Below are 19,425 nucleotides of genomic sequence, written 5' to 3'. Positions count from 1 at the left end.
GCATACTTTTCAGCATACCCTCGTACATTGATCGAAATATCATGAGAAAATTTCTTCCCCAATGAAGACCCAAACCAGTGCTCATTCTGTAACACTAGTCCAAGTCATGCCCTGGCATGGGACAAAGCTTAATAAAGTTCTTTAAGTGTCCCATGTGTAAGTTCATGTTACTGTAAAATTAAAGTACAGGAGAACCTCTATTATCCGTGGTGATAAAGGGGACGGGTTAAACGGATGATCGAAAAAATCGGATAATCCGTACCATGAAAGATTTTGTAATTCCCTCCATGGTCTTGTATTTAACTCCCTAGGTAGTGGATCAGAAGTTCACTAATTTAAGTCTGATTGTCAACGACGGGTTTTTAAAGGGCAAGGAAGTCCTTTGTAATGACTGTCTCAGGAAAGATAGGAATAAAGGAGGTGGCATGTTGTAGATTTACATACTTTTTTACACTTTATCCTTGTTTTTTTATTAAATCGCGCAGTTGTAACTCCAATATCGTATTCTAATGCTAGATGAGCCACAGTTTCTCTTTCTCAAATCATTCAATTATATCCATTTTTTTTCGATACTTAGTACAACACGTTTTCTGTTAACATCTGTGGAAGACATTTTATATAAAAGTTATATTATAGAACAGCAATTCGAACAGTAGACAATGCTACGTAATGATAAAGACTTGTAATAACACTCTCTAGCAAAAACATATGTAGAACCTACTAATATGCTGTACAAAACTGTACTTCATATAAGTTATTTATTTCTGAAGGGGAAAAAAAAAGCAAGAATTAGACAGTTGGATAATCAGCCGGTCGATTAATAGGGTGATGGATAATCAATGTTCTACTGTATTATTTTTCACTTCGACTGTTGTAAGTATGCTGTTACTACCTTGTTTTTAGGGAAGTACTGGTAAATGTATTTTACTAGGATAGTGTTGGTTGCTATGAACGAGAACTCCTCTAGGAAAGTAAGTGAAAATATGTTTCATTCAACAGTAACATAGAAACTTATGAAAGAAGACTCAAAACTCAACGACGCTCCCAACAGATCTGATATTATTTTAATCTTCAGACATATTGTCATTTGCCATTTTGCTTCCCAGTACAATGTCGTTAAATTCTGACCTTGTAAAGTGAAAAAGTATATTTTTAGTATGTAAAATGTGGGAATGGAAAAAACGTATGCAATTCGTGAGTTAAGTAAAATTTACTAGTTCCAGAACTAATTAATTGACACTTTGCTCTGTTGCTCGGGTGTGAACTCGTCCTCAACTAGCAAAACCTACTTACCTCCCTTAATACATAACTATTATTCATTAAATGGCACACTTTCCTATAATAAACGTCAATTCAATACTTTATTAAAATATTCTTATTCTCATTATGGAAGAAAAACTTCAATTGTTGCTCATATTTGAGGTAAATATGTTAAATGTCATATTTCTTTGTCATGTGTAATGTCTATCTTATAAAATCAAAATTTTGCCATCTCAAAATGCAAAAAATTCTTTTCTCTTAACTCATTTCTGCTGAAGTACTTACCGTATAACAGCATTGTGTAAAGGAACACTTGGCTTTCACACCAGTTGTTGGCTTCAAGAGAGCTGAACACCATGTGCCTATTGATGACCACCCCTCAGCCGTAGGAATCAAGTTGAAAGGTGGTGGTAGAGTCGTCTGATTTATGTAATTTATGCACACCTGCGGTTTAGACAGATAATCTATATTACCATATTTCTTAGTATAAGAAGCATAAGATATAGTGCTGTGTACTTCTTAGTATAAGAAGCATAAGATGTATTGTTGTGATACTGAAAAAATTGATGTCTGTACTTCCACGGAAAACATTTATTTTCAATTCTTACTATAGGCAATGAAATATTTTGAAAGCAACACAGCATCAGTATTTATTCGAAAATGGCTTGTAACACTTTTCTCTTGAACTTTATTTATTTTTTTTACATACCATACATGTAGGAGTGTCATTGTAATTTTTTAACAACCTGTTCTCTCCGTTAATGACCACAAATTTAATAATTTTAATAGCTACTGTATGTTAAAAAAGGTAATAATAATAAGCAGCTACAAATAATGCAACTTGCTATTGAAGAATATTATGTGTAGAGTAATTTAAAAGCTCAATTATTGTCTCACATCAAACAGAAGGGGAGTACAGAATATTCACAACACCACGCCAGCACACACACACACACAAAACCCTCTCTCCCTCCCCCTCCCCTCCTCTCTCTTCCGTTACGTCAAATTTAACTTTTCAAAACATGAATCACTATATCATTTATTTTACTTTTCTTAAACGTGCCTCTACCTCCAGTATTTGAAAACTTAATCGAACGCATCATTACACTACATTTCTACACTTACTTTCTGTGAATATTAGATATTAGATTAAACATGCGGAGTTTAAATGATACCAAATACTACCAGCCTAGTGACCAATAATGCATTCAGTACTGCCAATATTCTTCACAGTGCTCGAAATGGAAGTTCAGACCTATGTAACAAATATGATAAACATAATAATATTAACTTACTTACAAATGGCTTTTAAGGAACCCGAAGGTTCATTGCCGCCCTCACATAAGCCCGCCATCGGTCCCTATCCGATTAATCCAGTCTCTATCATCATATCCCACCTCCCTCAAATCCATTTTAATATTATCCTTCCATCTACGTCTCGGCCTCCCTAAAGGTATTTTTCCCTCCGGTCTCCCAACTAACACTCTATATGCATTTCTGGACTCGCCCATACGTGCCACATGCCCTGCCCATCTCAAACGTCTGGATTTAATGTTCCTAATTATGTCAGGTGAAGAATACAATGCGTGCAGTTCTGCGTTGTGCAACTTTCTCCATTCTCCTGTAACTTCATCCCGCTTAGCCCCAAATATTTTCCTAAGCACCTTATTCTCAAACACCGTTAACCTGTGTTCCTCTCTCAGAGTGAGAGTCCAAGTTTCACAACCATACAGAAGAACCAGTAATATAACTGTTTTATAAATTCTAACTTTCAGATTTTTGGACAGCAGACTGGATGATAAGAGCTTCTCAACCAAATAATAATATGCATTTCCCATATTTATTCTGCGTTTAATTTCCTCCCGAGTGTCATTTATATTTGTTACTGTTGCTCCAAGATATTTGAATTTTTCCACCTCTTCGAAGGATAAATCTCCAATTTTTATATTTCCATTTCGTACAATATTCTGGTCACGAGACATAATCATGTACTTTGTCTTTTCGGGATTTACTTCCAAACTGATCGCTTTACTTGCTTCAAGTAAAATTTCAGTGTTTTCCTAATCGTTTGTGTATTTTCTCCTAACATATTCACGTCATCCACATAGACAAGAAGCTGATGTAACCCGTTCAATTCCAAACCCTGCCTGTTATCCTGAACTTTCCTAATGGCATATTCTAAAGCGAAGTTAAAAAGTAAAGATGATAGTGCATCTCCCTGCTTTAGCCCGCAGTGAATTGGAAAAGCATCAGATAGAAACTGACCTATACGGACTCTGCTGTATGTTTCACTGAGACACATTTTAATTAATCGAACTAGTTTCTTGGGAATACCAAATTCAATAAGAATATCATATAATACTTCCCTCTTAACTGAGTCATATGCCTTTTTGAAGTCTATGAATAACTGATGTACTGTACCCTTATACTCCCATTTTTTCTCCATTATCTGTCCCTCGAAAGTTACCACAGTTGGTTTTGTCTCCCTTTTTAAAAATAGGTACAATTATGGACTCCTTCCATTGTTCTGGTACAATTTCCTTTTCCCAAATAGCAAGTACAAGTTTATAAATTTCGCTATATAATACACTTCCACCCTCTTGTATTAATTCTGCTGGAATTTGATCGATACCTGGAGACTTGTACTTTTCCAAATTTTCTATCGCAATTTCGACTTCTGAAAGCGTGGTTTCGGGTATAAATGGCTCAGCAGTTTGTATTTCAATTTCGTCCCGATCATTTCTGTTTGGCCTATGTACATTTAGTAGTTGCGCAAAATAGTTTTTCCATCTGTTTAGGATTGATGGAGAGTCTGCAAGCAAGTCACCATTCTCATCCTTGATCACGTTTACCCTTGGCTGATATCCGTTCTTAAATTCCTTTATACCCTTATATAAATCTCGAATGTTTTTATTCTTATTATTTGTTTCTACCTCATTCAGTTTTTCCTTCAAGTAACCTCTCTTTTTATTCCTAAGTGTACGACTTGCTTCCCGTCTTTCATTGAAATAATTGTCTCTCTTCTCCTCAACTGGATCCTGTAAGAATTTCAATTTTGCCTGTTTCCTTCTTTCTACTACCATGCAACAATCTTCATCAAACCACGGTTTCTTTTTCTTAGTTTCATAATAACCTATGCTCTGCTCAGCTGCAATTTTGATACTATCTCTGATGTTTTCCCACACGCTATTAACATCTAATTCTTTCTCAACTTCGTCGGAACTTTCTAAAGTGGCAAACCTATTCGAAATTTCGACCTGATAATTTTGCTTAGCTTCCTCGTCCTTTAATTTCAAAATATTGAATTTAGTAATATTAATTTGTTGCTCTACTTGCTTGGCTACTGATAATCTTTCTCTTAATTCTCCAATCACCAAATAATGGTCAGAATTACAGTCTGCACCCCTGAAAGTTCGAATATCTACTATACTAGTATGTCTCTGTTTATCTATCAAGATGTGATCTATTTGGTTGTGTGTCAATCCATCTGGAGGAGTCCAAGTATATTTATGTATATCCTTATGGGGGAATGTTGTACTTTTGACAATTAAATTTTTCAATGTGGCAAAGTTGACTAATCTAATTGCATTGTCACTACTAGTTGCGTGTAGGCTCTCTTTTCCAATAGTTGGTCTAAAAATATCCTCCTGTCCTACTTTAGCGTTGAAATCCCCCAATAAAATTTTCATGTGATATCTAGGTAACTGATCAAAAGTATGTTCCAATTCCTCATAGAAGCTATCCTTTATATGGTCGTCTTTCTCTTCTGTAGGGGCGTGAACATTTATAACTATGATGTCGCACCATCTACCCTTAAGTACTAAATATGATAACCTGTCACTGATAAATTCGACCTTTTTTACTACTGATTTTATTCTTTTATGAACAAAGAATCCTGTTCCTAATTGATGATTATTGTTTCCTTCCCCATAATACAACAAGTAATCTCCTATTTGTGATATGCCATTCCCATCTAACCTAACCTCTTGTACTCCCACGAAGTCTATTCTATATCTAGCTAGTTCTTTTGCTACTAATGTTACCCCTCCTGTTCTATAAAGACTAAGTTACGTTCCAAGTGCCAAATCTCAAAAACCTTATTCCTTTGCTGTGGTCGTGCCAGAGAATCAGTCCTATTCTGAGGCTTATTGTAGGGATTTGTAACAAGCTGTTTTTTACGGTGATGGGTTGTTAGCCCTTCGCCCAACCCCCAAGCTGGAGGACCACCCCTTATCGGCTGTCCACGACTGCTTATTCAATATATTCAACACCATCAATATATTATATATCAATGGTGTTAGGGTAAAGGGAGATATGGTAGTAAGTCATAAAAATGAGTTTTGAGATAAATGAAAATTAAACTTCGAACCCTTTTGCAAATAATTTTCTACACAAATAAAACACATCAAATGCAAGTATTATTTTATTTTTTGTACACACACTTGCAGAATTTAACTTACGTATTCACTTGAGGAACAAAACTCCATTTGCACAAAAAATGACTTCATTCTCTTTACCCGAACATCATCAATATACTATATTGAAAGAATGTGTACAGTCATATTTGCATGTTTAGGAACAATGCCTCCATATAGCTTCCATTCCTGGGATATCGGCTGACTTCCTATTTTCTGTGAGCCATTACCTGATAGTTGTAACAGCTTGGCATCTTTCTTTCCCTTTCCAGATTTTTATGCGTCCTGGGGAAAGAGATGGAGAGTGGTCCATTATTTAGGAGAAAATGTTAAATTTGCTACAGTCTCAGCAGTAGAGAATTTATTTTTGTCTACACATGTCACTCATTCTATTAAATACTGACATGTCCACATTCTGCCATTGATATGATCAATATATTCACTATATCAAACAGCAGTAGTTCACTTTGATTTTGGAGTGCTGCAGATTGTGGTTCTGTAAAAAGAGCACCACGAATACATTGTTGTATATCTTTTGGCATCATGTTGAAAATTCTTCGTAGGCTTCTAATGGAAAAGTCTCCATAAATATCTGGATCAGTCAGTCATTTGATATTATCGAGACCTTCTAGATTTTTCATCAACTCTCTGAATTTGGTTTTGTTTCTGTTTCTCTTTCTAAAGGACCACTTTTAGAGTGAAGTGCAGCTATTTTTGTTTGCATCCATGCTGCCAGATTATTACTCAGACTTCAGAAGAACTGTCCGCGTTTAATTTCCTTTACTTTCCTTCTTTTGAATATTATGAAAGATTTTTGGAAAGAGCTTTCACAGCATCATGAGACATCTCACTGAAATTTGAAGAGATAGATTCAACATACGAACTTTGGTTTCTAATAGTTTATGAGCGTACAGCATTGATATAGAGAGCTTCTGTAATTCTAATGATAGATCCTCAAGCTCTGTCTCCAATATTAGACTTATGATCATTACGAAAGAATTAACAGTCAATGTCATTTTAAAGTTCTTTGCAAGTAGTTTTATCTTTATTGTCTATTTGGGTCATTATTAGCTGCCTCAGAGTGGTTAACAAGAACTTCGTAATGATGCCATATTGCTAGAACATATCTGGTGCTTGAAACAATCCATCAAACTTCTAGTATTTGCATGATAGCAGAGGCATGGCGTCTACATTGCCATATTATATAATTTCTTAATTTATATTTTCTATTAGCAGTCTAAATTCACCAGTTTTCTGTAATGGATGTCAGAAAAAATATGTTTGCCATATAGCGCTGAGGAATTGAACTGATACATACACCATGGCAATCTCACCAAGGCTGGGTGTCAGTGATCTTCAGTGCCATGGTGAGACTGTGACGCGATTATTTGCTGGTTAGATATAAAGACAAACTTGTGTTATTCTTCCTTCCCTTCCACTCCCCAAGTATGGCTTCTAAATTTACTGGTGAAGTATTCTCCTATGATTATGACTGTGTTATAGAGAGTCTTTTAAACTGTTCTTTAGGATCACGTACATTTAGTAAGAAAATGTAATATTTTAAATAGCAGACCAACTTCTGAATTAAAAGCCTTGATTAAATCACATGAAGACTTCGAAAGACATTTTAATTAACTTATTTATTTATTCTGGTGTAGTTAAGGCCGTCAGGCCTTCTCTTCCACACCACCAGAAATACAAATACAATAATAGAAATAAAAAAGAAAAACCACACTAAAAACAAAGTAAAGCCACACAAAAATATACACAGGTTGCAGTCACACAAACTTTAGAAGCGTGATTATGTATCATAATTATGTTCTAATAATTAACGAACATAAACAAGAAACTTGCAAATTTTAATCTAGAATAAAAAACACAAATCAACACTTCTAGAAATACCTAAAAATCATTAAATAAGATAAAATTTTCCAATTTAATTTTGAATTGTGATAAAGTCTGGCAGTCCCTGACGTCATTAGGTAACGAATTTCAGAGACAAGGTATATCTACAGTGTAGGAGGATGAGTATAAAGATGTTCTGTGATGAGGGATAGAAAGAAGTGCTTGATGCCGATTTTGAAGAGTTATAAAAAATTGAAAACAGAATCACCATGGCTGTGCGGTGGTGCAAAATTATCACAACTCTTTTGCCAGTCATGTTTACTTTTTTCAATTGAAAAAAAAAAAGTCTGGACAATATATTGTGACAGCTGCAATGGGGTTTGAACACGCGTCCGACAGGGCGCGTGGCAGACGAAACTCTGGTACGGGGAGCATCTGCATGCTGAAGGGCAGAGGGGGTGTATTACGTCAATGCGACGAGGGGAGGGTGCGCGCGCAACTGCTGCGTGCGGAGTGAAGGGGGAACGGACCCTCCCGACTCTTCCAGAAGTCCGTCGAAGTGGAAAAATCGCGAATTCGAACTTTCTCGATTACGTCGCTGTGGTTATAAATTACGGATGCGAAGGAACGACAGTGTGATTCATGATTAGTTCAGTCAGTAAGCCAGTGAACAGAGCAAGCCAGCCAGTCTGGTGTACCGGAGTTCGACTTGAGTGTGCGTCCGCAACTGTGTCAGCATCCGAAGGCCTGAGTTCGAGTGCAGTGGACCGCAGTTGGAGGGACCTGAGTTCGAGTACAGTGTACTGTCTCTGAAGGTCTGTGGTTCAAGATACTGTGAACTCGAGTGAGTGAGCTAGAAGAAGTGTGAACTGAGAACTGACAGTTCTGATTTGTAAATAGTGCTTTGTAAATATTAGTTAAGATTAACAGTTCATTGTTGTTCGTAATTGTCCAAGTAAATTGTCATTGTCGTCAGTGGAGTGCACTAACGAATACTGTGTTACTGTGTGGAGAGCAAATCCCATTGTTACCGAGAGCGTTTAATGTGAATTGCAGAAAGGAATTATTATTATTGTAACAATAAAATTACATTGTTGTTTTTGAAATAAATTGACAATATGGTATCAAGAATATGGATAGTTTCCTTATGCTACGCACACATCATAAAAGTTCTAAATATCATGTTACATCCACTGTTTCTCTAGCTCATTTTGGCAAAATGAGAATAGGATTCTCATTAAGCGAGGCATTTAAAAATTCAACAGAAAAATAAAATGAAGTTGTGAAAAGAAATAGATATGTAATGTCTCGTGTAATAAGTGCAGTGTGTTACTTGGCCCAGCAAGAACTTCCATTTAGGGGTAGGAATGACAATAGTAGAATGCTCGAAATAAATTCATCCTCTCCTCGACTGTGGTATCATTTTCGAACTGGCAAAACTCAGGAAATTCCAATGCCAAGCACTGCATGATAGCTTTTAATCTTACACTTAATGAACAAGCACATTCCCGCAGTTCATATTGGTCTTTTGTGGAGGTGGAATAGAAACTGTAAAGTTTATTGAAAAAATGTTTCATGTGATCAACTTCGTTAATTTCATGAATCACGTCACTGGTTGCCAGCTCCAAACGATGGTTCCTACAGTGCCAGATGAGGATAGCGGAAAAATCTTAAGCAACATTGCTGCAATGTCATTCTTTCTTCCCAACATATTTGAAGCACTGACCAAAGCAAAGGAAACTAAATGTTGCAAAATATACTCTCTTGTGAAACCATATTTATGTAAGCAGTCCAATATTGCATCTAATATATTATTCTTTACACATAAGTAAATACACAAAGTTACACTAAATCACAAAAGAATGTACTGGGTTCAGAGGAATCAGGAAACACAGTTCTAGTGTAAATAGCAAGAGCCATTTTCTTTCTTATACTGCTACATTTGTCATCCATTTACTCTCTTTAAATTGCGAGTTGTTATATTATATTTAAATAAATTGACCTCCATTGAGCCTGAAATGTGTTTCACGATGTCCGCACATGACTGTTCAGACTCAAAAAATTGCACCTACCTCCAAACCATATATATTCTGCGTATCTAACAAAATCGACAAATCATCAAAATTTTGTATCATAAAAAGCAAGTAGACCTTTTTTTCCTTCACAGTAATCTGACGAGTTTTTATCCAGCCAATAATTTCACCATTCACCTTTTTTTTCCCTGTTCGTAATTTGTCCAATAAATATTACAATTTTCATTCATTTTAATTGAAGGGAACTTACTAAAAATGTTCAAATGCTTAATTTGCAAAAAAAGAACTAAGTCACATTTTTTTTTTTTAATTTTCTGCTTATTTTGAAATAAAATTAATCCAGATTTCCTGATCCTAGAAAGTTTTCATTTGTCTTTATATACATTTTTAAAGGACATTTCCTTCTATATTCTTTTATGATTGCAACATAATTATCTAAGATATATAACCTTTGCTGCCTTTTCAAAGCTGTCTCTATTTTACCAGAATCATTGTCATTAACTGATTATTCAAATAGCTATGGCCAGAAAACAAATAGCGCAGAGTAATCGACTTTGGGTTGGATGGAATTCGAGCAATATTTTTAGCATTAGCACAATCTTTATGTTGCGATTTTGACCATCACATGAATCACTCCACAATTAATAACTCTCTAACTCCTTTTGGCAAATGTTCCTTGATATGTATCAATAGGCAACCTCTTGTGCACCTCTTCCTATTTCACCTTCACCCAAAGATAACAGTATCCAGTATTATTTATGTCTTAGACGAACGTACACCACAGTTGTATATCCATAACTGCCGATTGTAAAAAATATTTGTAAGTAGTCTTGGCAGTGGGAGTGTTCTATCCATGTCAAATGTCAAACACTCGATTTTGTCTGAAGAAGCTGCTGCTTTTAAATCCTATTCCATTTTCTTTCAGCATTTTCACAATTCATCGGCAGTTCATTGTGCTCAGACTGTATATCACGTTTTTCTTCCTCAATAGAAACGGTTCTCTTTTGTCAAAAAAGTTTAATATTTATTGCATGTATCTTTCCTAAGAGTTTTAAATTTGAAGTTAAATTTGTTTTAGGATATTCTTTTGTAGGAAGAGAAGCCCAAGTCACTCGTATGAATGTGCTCCTGTATTGACTTGACTTGACTTATATCCTGTTGTTCCTAGGTGGAACATAGGGCAGCAGTAAAGTTCCTCTTGTGTATTCTGTCGCCAGCCATCCATTTCACCTCTTTCCAGTTTTCCCACATCTCTCTACTTCCTCCTCTATTGATCGTTTCCATGTTTTCTAGGCTGTCCTCTCTTCCTTACTCCTTGTGGATTCCAATCAATTGCAGTCTTCTCAATAGCTCCATTTGGCTTTCTCAGCGTGTGGCCTATCCAATTCCATTTTCTTTGTTTTATTTGGTAACATATTTGTGATTGGTTAGTTCTTCTCCACAGTTCTTCATTTGCTATTATTTCCGGCCATCTTATATTTAGAATACGTCTCAGACCTCTGTTGACGAACGTCTGTATCTTTTTATTTATTACACCCGTAATTTTCCAAGTTTCACAAACATAGAGGAGGACTGATTTTACATGTGTGTTAAACAGTCTGAGCTTTGTCTTCAATGAGATGTTGTTATTCCGCCATATGGGATATAGCTGTACAAATGCTTCATTTGCTAGCTGAATACGTCTTTTCGCATCTTCTTCTGCTCCACCTGTTTTTGTAACCACACTTCCCAGGTATAGAAAAGTATCCAATTCTCCTATTTCTATATCATTTACTGTCAATTTATTTTTATTATTACAATTTACCCTCATCTGTTTTGTCTTAGAGGAGTTTATCTTTAATCCAACATTTCCTAATTCCTCTTGTAATTTCTCAACTTTAGCTTTGATATCCCTAAATCTCTGTGCTAGCATATCATCTGCAAAGTCAAGGTCTTCCAGACGATTGTTAATATCCCACTGAATTCCTCTTCTCCTTTTTCCTATAACCCTTCTCATAGTTCTATTTAACACCATCAGAAACAATGTTGGGGAGAGAATACACCCTTGTCTTACTCCAGATTTCGTTTCTATAGGTTCTGAGAGATTACCTTCATGTATTATGTGCTTTGGAACCTTGGTACATGTCTTTAATAATATTAATAATTTTTGGTGGAATGCCATACTCAGGGGCGTATTTTGCGGACTACCGAGGCTACCAGCGGTAGCCCAAGGAAATTACAAAAGAAAAAGTTTATAATATAACATAATGTAATAATTTTGTATTACTAGTTTTACCATAGTAATTAAAATTAAAGTAATTGTTAGATTTATATGCGTTCTCTCCTCTCGAAAAGAAACAAGTTGTCAAGGCGGCATCGCTGGAGAAACCGCTTGCTACGTGAGGTAGCCTGTGATCGTTTCGCTCACGCTGTCCTTCGCACAACTGCCCGTCCCCTCCGCTCCCTCCTGTTTCCATCGTGCACTGTAGGCGGGCGAGTTGCCGCTCTCATGATCGGTTTCTTCGCAGGCGTGAAGCAGCAATACGCTTAGTATGCTAGCAATTGAATGTGATTGTGTTCTTGCAGTGCATTATTTTAAATCTGTGATTTGTTCGAGTGTCTAAGAGTTATATTAATTGTGAATTATTAAGTTTTTAATTTCCCAATTAAGTGTTATTGTGAAAAATATGGCAGAACAAGTTTCTGGAGAGGTTTGTGTTGAAAATGACTGTGTAATAGAAGGTTTATTAAAAGTGCCTTTTAACAGTCGTACATAACAACGAGAAAGTTGAAATTGTGAAAATGGAAAGACCAACTCCTGAGTTAAATTTGTCCATGGACGTAAAAGAAAAACAGCGAGAGTACACACGCCATTTCACTTCAACATCATATGGTAAGTGGAATTGGTTGTGTGGTACTTCTAAACTGTCTAAACTATTTTGCTGGCCATGTTTGTTATTTAGCCGCGAAACTAATGTGTGGTCAAAAGAGGGGTTTTCTAATATGAACTCCCTTCGAACGGCAGTTCTAGAATACGACAAATCAAAAGCTCATATTTGTAGTAGCATGAACTTTGCAAACTTTGGGAAGACAAGAATTGATTTACAGATAGATAAGCGAAAAGCTCTACACATCAACCAAAAAAAAATCGGGAGATTTTACTGCATCTTATTAACGCAGTCTGCTTTCTAGGAAAACAAGAATTGGCTTTTCGGGGTCATAACGAGAGTGTGGAATCAGACAATATAGGAAATTATATTGAATATTTAATTTCCTTAAGTGAATTTGACCATTTACTGGCCAATCATCTTGAGAGTTCAACAGTATTTCGTGGTATTTCTCTCGCAATTCAGAATGACTTAATATTTGCTATAAGTGGGGTTATGATAAAGAACATAAAACCTTTTGTGGCCATTGTTGTTGATGAAACAAGTTACTGCTCTAATCAGAGTCAATTGTCCACTGTTTTAAGATACGTCAACAGTACTGCCAATGTTCAAGAACGGTTTATAGGATTCACAAATGTCAGTTCGGACAAAACTGCTGCTGCTTTGTTTCAGCATGTGGAAGGTGTTATAGCAGAATACAATGTCGGCAATAAGTTAATTGCACAGACATACGATGGTGCTTCAGTTATGGCGGGAAATATTAATGGCTTAAAAACAAAAGTTCAAGAAAAGTATCCTCAAGCACTATTTGTCCATTGTTACAGCCATGTTCTCAATTTAGTTTTGCAACAAACTACTTCATCCATTCCAGAATGCCGCATTTTTTTCAAAACACTGTCGGGTTTAGATGCATTTTTCTCATCATCTCCTAAAAGATCAGAAAACTCAAGGAATTTATGAACAAGAAACTCCCAAAAGTAGCACCAACTAGATTGAATTTTACATCTCGGCTTGTAAATACAGTAAAGGAATACAGAGAAAAACTGACTGCTTTCTTTAAAAATATCATTTGTAATGACTCTGAAGAAAACTGGGATGATGCTGTAAATGTGCAGGCTCAAGGATAATTGAATTTTTTCACACAGTTTCAGAATATATTTCTTCTTGAAGTCTATGCTAGAGTGTTCGCACATACAGATATGTGGTCTACAATATTCTTCAGACAAAAAGTCTAGACATAGCATACTACTTGCAAGAGGTATCAAAGTTAAAAAAAAAAATACTATATCCGAGTTCAGACGTAGTGGGTTTCCGTCCATATGGAGTAATATGGAAAATGAAAATTCTTCAGCCAATACAATGGAACCACCATTAAAGCGAAGAAAAGGAGATGATGAATTGAAATACAGGCAGCTGTACTACAGCATACTAGATCGTATGCACATGGAAATTACTGACAGATTTTCTGATTATGGAAAGCTTCAGTTCACACATCTTCTAGATTCTCAAAAATTTTCTGCTTATAGAGAAAACTTCCCGAATGAGGCACTAAACAAATTATTTCAGTCCTATAACAGTCACTTTGATCAAGTACGTTTGAAAAATGAATTAAGTGTAATATATTCAGCAGAAGTCTTTTGATTTTTCGAACAAACCTAGCCATGAAATATTATCTGCCATATATGAAAACCAGCTGAACCAAGTTATTCCTGAAGTCCTTAAATTGGCAACATTAATTATTGTGACAATACCAGCTACGTCAGCATCGGTAGAAAGAACATTTTCTGCGTTGAAGAGAATAAAATCCTACTGTAGATCAACTCATACACAAGAACGTTTATCCGGCTTGGCATTAATATCCATTGAAAAGTCATTTCTACAGAAACTTTGCAATTGGCCCAACTGTAATTTCAAGGACGAAGTCATCAACGTATTTTCGTCCCAATCAAGACGTCTGGAATTCACATAAATATGTAAGGAATTTTATTATAGGGATTTTAAAATATATTTTGTGTAATAATAGGGTCAGTGGTAGCCCAAACCCTTTAACCAGTATACGCCACTGGCCATACTCCTTTAAGGTTTGCCAAAAAACATGTCTATTGACAGAGTCAAATGCTCTTTCGAAGTCAATAAATGTTAAGTAGAGTGTATTTTGCCATTCTGCAGATTGTTCCAAAATTATACGAAGTGTGAATAATTTCAAGGGAAAAATTGTTCCGGGGCCAGGTATCGATCCCGGGAGCTCTGGTTGAACGTACCAGCACTCTGCCAACTGAGCTACCCGGGAACTCCACCCGACACTGTCTCAACTTTTCCCTTTATATCCACACAACTGGCGTGGACTGACAAAGCACCAGAGACCCACATCGAGTGCACACAAACTCTGTGTGACTTGGAATTGTGGTTTTCTGTTAACGTACACAGTGACGTATATATTATGCAAATCTAGTCTTTCAGGTAAGGCTCCCTGTAAAACAGATTTGAATAATTTCAAGGGAAAAATTGTTCTGGGGCCGGGTAACGATCCCGGGACCACTGGTTGAACGTACCAGCGCTCTGCCAACTGAGCTACCCGGGAACTCCACCCGAACCGTCTCAACTTTTCCCTTTATATCCACACAACTCGCGTGGGCTGATGAAGCGCCAGAGACCCACATCGAGTGCACACAAACTCTGTGTGACTTGGAATTGTGGTTTTCTGTTAACGTACACAGTGACATATATTATGCAAATCTAGTCTTTCAGGTAAGGCTCCCTGTAAAGCAGATTTGAATAATTTCAAGGGAAAAATTGTTCCGGGTCCGAGTATCGATCCCGGGACCTCTGGTTGAACGTACCAGCGCTCTGCCAGCCTTGTGTGGATATAAAGGGAAAAGTTGAGACGGTGTCGGGTGGAGTTCCCGGGTAGCTCAGTTGGCAGAGCGCTGGTACGTTCAACCAGAGGTCCCGGGATCGATACCCGGACCCGGAACAATTTTTCCCTTGAAATTATTCAAATCTGCTTTACAGGGAGCCTTACCTGAAAGACTAGATTTGCATAATATATACGTCACTGTGTACGTTAACAGAAAACCACAATTCCAAGTCACACAGAGTTTCTGTGCACTCGATGTGGGTCTCTGTCGCTTTGTCAGCTCACGCGAGTTGTGTGGATATAAAGGGAAAAGTTGAGATGGTGTCGGGTGGAGTTCCTGGGTAGCTCAGTTGGCAGAGCGCTGGTACGTTCAACCAGAGGTCCCAGGATCGATACCCGGACCCGCAACAATTTTTCCCTTGAAATTATTCAAATCTGCTTTACAGGGAGCCTTACCTGAAAGACTAGATTTGCATAATATATACGTCACTGTGTACGTTAACAGAAAACCACAATTCCAAGTCACACAGAGTTTCTGTGCACTCTATGTGGGTCTCTGTCGCTTTGTCAGCTCACGCGAGTTGTGTGGATATAAAGGGAAAAGTTGAGATGGTGTCGGGTGGAGTTCCCGGGTAGCTCAGTTGGCAGAGCACTGGTACGTTCAACCAGTGGTCCCGGGATCGATACCCGGACCCGGAACAATTTTTCCCTTGAAATTATTCAAATCTGCTTTACAGGGAGCCTTACCTGAAAGACTAGATTTGCATAATATATACGTCACTGTGTATGTTAACAGAAAACCATAATTCCAAGTCACACAGAGTTTGTGTGCACTCGATGTGGGTCTCTGGTGCTTCGTCAGCCCACGCGAGTTGTGTGGATATAAAGGGAAAAGTTGAGACGGTGTCGGGTGGAGTTCCTGGGTAGCTCAGTTGGCAGAGCGCTGGTACGTTCAACCAGAGGTCCCAGGATCGATACCCGGACCCGCAACAATTTTTCCCTTGAAATTATTCAAATCTGCTTTACAGGGAGCCTTACCTGAAAGACTAGATTTGCATAATATATACGTCACTGTGTACGTTAACAGAAAACCACAATTCCAAGTCACACAGAGTTTCTGTGCACTCGATGTGGGTCTCTGTCGCTTTGTCAGCTCACGCGAGTTGTGTGGATATAAAGGGAAAAGTTGAGATGGTGTCGGGTGGAGTTCCCGGGTAGCTCAGTTGGCAGAGCACTGGTACGTTCAACCAGTGGTCCCGGGATCGATACCCGGCCCGGGAACAATTTTTCCCTTGAAATTATTCAAATCTGCTTTACAGGGAGCCTTACCTGAAAGACTAGATTTGCATAATATATACGTCACTGTGTACGTTAACAGAAAACCAGAATTCCAAGTCACACAGAGTTCGTGTGCACTCGATGTGGGTCTCTGGCGCTTCGTCAGCCCACGCGAGTTGTGTGGCTATAAAGGAAAAAGTTGAGACAGTGTCGGGTGGAGTTCCTGGGTAGCTCAGTTGGCAGAGCGCTGGTACGTTCAACCAGAGGTCCCGGGATTGTTACCCGGCCCCAGAACAATTTTTCCCTTGAAATTATTCAAATCTGTTTTACAGGGAGCCTTACCTGAAAGACTAGATTTGCATAATATATACGTCACTGTGTACGTTAACAGAAAACCACAATTCCAAGTCACACAGAGTTTGTGTGCAGTCGATGTGGGTCTCTGGTGCTTTGTCAGTCCATGCCAGTTGTGTGGATATAAAGGGAAAAGTTGAGACAGTGTCGGGTGGAGTTCCCGGGTAGCTCAGTTGGCAGAGTGCTGGTACGTTCAACCAGAGGTCCCGGGATCAATACCTGGCCCCGGAACAATTTTTCCCTTGAAATTTTTCAAATCTGCTTTACAGGGAGCCTTACCTGAAAGACTAGATTTGCATATACGAAGTGTGTTTATTAGATCTGTACAGCTACGATGTTGTCTAAAGCCAGCTTGTTCTTTTATAAGTTTTGTTTCTATGACATTTTTGATCCTATTGAATATAATTCTTGATAAAATCTTGCTAGAGACTGATAGTAAAGTAATACCTCTACAGTTTTTACACCTTGTCAAATCACTTTTGTTCGGTAATTTTACAATAAGTCCTTTTTTCCATTCTTCTGGAACTTTTTCCTTATTCCAAATCTTCTTCATTAATGGTTGTAGTAATTCCGCTGACATTTTAACATCAACTTTTAAAATTTCAAGTGGAATGTTGTCTATCCCTGGTGCTTTACCACTATTAATATCTTTGAGAGCATCTATTATTTCGTTGCATGTTGGAGCATGTGTTCTAATGTCAGGGTGGATTTCAAAGTCGGTCTCTTCTTCCTCTATTTCTTCTTCAGTCCAACTGAGAATTTCAAGGAAGTGTTCCTTCCATCTTTGTAACTGGTCCTGTAGAATGGTTAAAAGCTTCCCTTTATTGTCTCTTATTGGCTTATTTTTAATAAAGTTCTTCTTAGCCAACATTTTTGTAATTTTGTATAGTTCCTTGGAATCTTCTTTTCTTGCTGCTTCCTCTGCCTTCAGTGCATAGTCATCTATCCATTTACTCTTATCGTTTCTGGCACATCTGCCTCTCCACTGCTGCATATTCTACTGTGTTTGAATTTTTTGGTTTCTTGTCTTGCTCATATTTAGTTTAGCTTTAATAGTTTTCCTTTCGTTTATTAGATTCCAAGTACTTTCTTGCATCCATTCCTTATGTCTGTTTCTAAAACCAAGGACTTTCTCGCTAGTATTGTGGTACACATTTTATATTTTTTCCCAGGTATTTTCAATACTTTCTTCAGAAATATTTTCTAATTCTTTAAAACGATTTGAAAGTTCTATTTTGAATTCCTCTCTTTAGTCTATCTCCTTCAATTTATTGATATCATATGTCCTACTTCTCCTGTTGAACTTCCTACCAGCAGAAACTATCATCATCTTGAACTCTGCTAGCATCAGGTGGTGGTCACTTCCAACATCGGCTCCTCTTTTATTCCTTACATCTAATAACGATCGTCTGAAGGTCCTTGTTATTGCTATATGGTCAATTTGATTTGCAGTGCTGTGGTCCGGTGATACATTATTTTGTGGCATTTTTTTATGTGGACATATTGTACTGCCAATTATCAAATCATGGCTTGCACAAAAATCTATAAACATCTCGCCATTCTCGTTTATAATTGCAATTCCATGTGTCCCCATCACTTGCTCCAATCCATCATTCTGGTTACCAATTTTTGCATTTAGATCCCCCATCACAATGCATATATCCCTCTTCTTAACTTTCTTAAAAGCATTGAAAAATAGTAATATGTCTTATCTTCGTTTTGAACCTAGCTATTAAAAGTCTATCAGAAATTGGGTGCCATTCCATTGGGCTTCTTCTTGCCGAGCTGCTTACCAATATTCCAACACCATTTCTATGTTCTGCATTTTCTCCAGTTTGCCCAGAGTATAACAAGACTGTTCCTTCATCCGTTTTTAGTTCTCCAAAATCAGGCCATCTAACCTCACTCAAGCCCAGAATGTCAAGTTTATAATTTTTCATTTCCTTTACAACTTGTTTTAATCTACTAGTCTCTTTCAATGTCCGTACATTCCAGAAACCAATTCTCGTTTTCCTCTTCATTCCAAAAGTTGTCAACAGAGGGTCTGTTCGGCTTTCCATTACTGCTGTTCCTTTAATCTATGATATTTCAGGTGTGCGAGTGATTGTCCCACAGCATCCTAGCATAGTAGAGGGATTGCCTCTTCTCTGTGCCTCTGCTCACAGGGAACTTCTAGGTGTTTTGCTCCTCTCTACATTCTTTTACAGAGTGAGTTGAGACTATTCACTCCAATCCTAAGGGAAATGGAAGGAAAAAGGATAGGGACAGGAATAAAATATGATGGGTCATTATAGAACATACTTCGTCTCAGTGGCGGTTCCTTGGGGGAGGGAAGGGAGGAACGTCCTCCTGACATTTTCTTCTTTTGAATGTAAATACCAAATAAAATATGTGCCTTGAAATTCGAGGAAGATTCGATAATTTTTAAGTTCACAGCTATAAGAAAAATTCGGTTGATCGAGTTTTAAACAACGCGTGCTCATGTGCTGTAGAAAACTGTGAGAATGATGCGAGAT

General features: G+C 37.4%; 1 protein-coding gene across 1 annotated transcript in view; it reads right to left on the bottom strand.

Moving 5' to 3' along the window:
* LOC138702780 (short transient receptor potential channel 5-like) overlaps positions 1-19,425 on the bottom strand; it is a 190,225-nt gene that overhangs the window by 6,014 nt on the left and 164,786 nt on the right. Inside the window, exon 13 of the mRNA XM_069830080.1 lies at positions 1,546-1,704. Coding sequence (XP_069686181.1) covers positions 1,546-1,704 — 159 coding nt within the window. The remainder of the gene's footprint in view (positions 1-1,545; positions 1,705-19,425) is intronic.

This window comes from Periplaneta americana, chromosome 7, assembly GCF_040183065.1.
Source record: "Periplaneta americana isolate PAMFEO1 chromosome 7, P.americana_PAMFEO1_priV1, whole genome shotgun sequence".
In the NCBI taxonomy this organism is placed as follows: Eukaryota; Metazoa; Arthropoda; class Insecta; order Blattodea; family Blattidae; genus Periplaneta; species Periplaneta americana.
The sequence above is the reverse complement of the archived record's forward strand: the minus strand, read 5'-3'. Positions and strand labels throughout refer to the sequence as shown.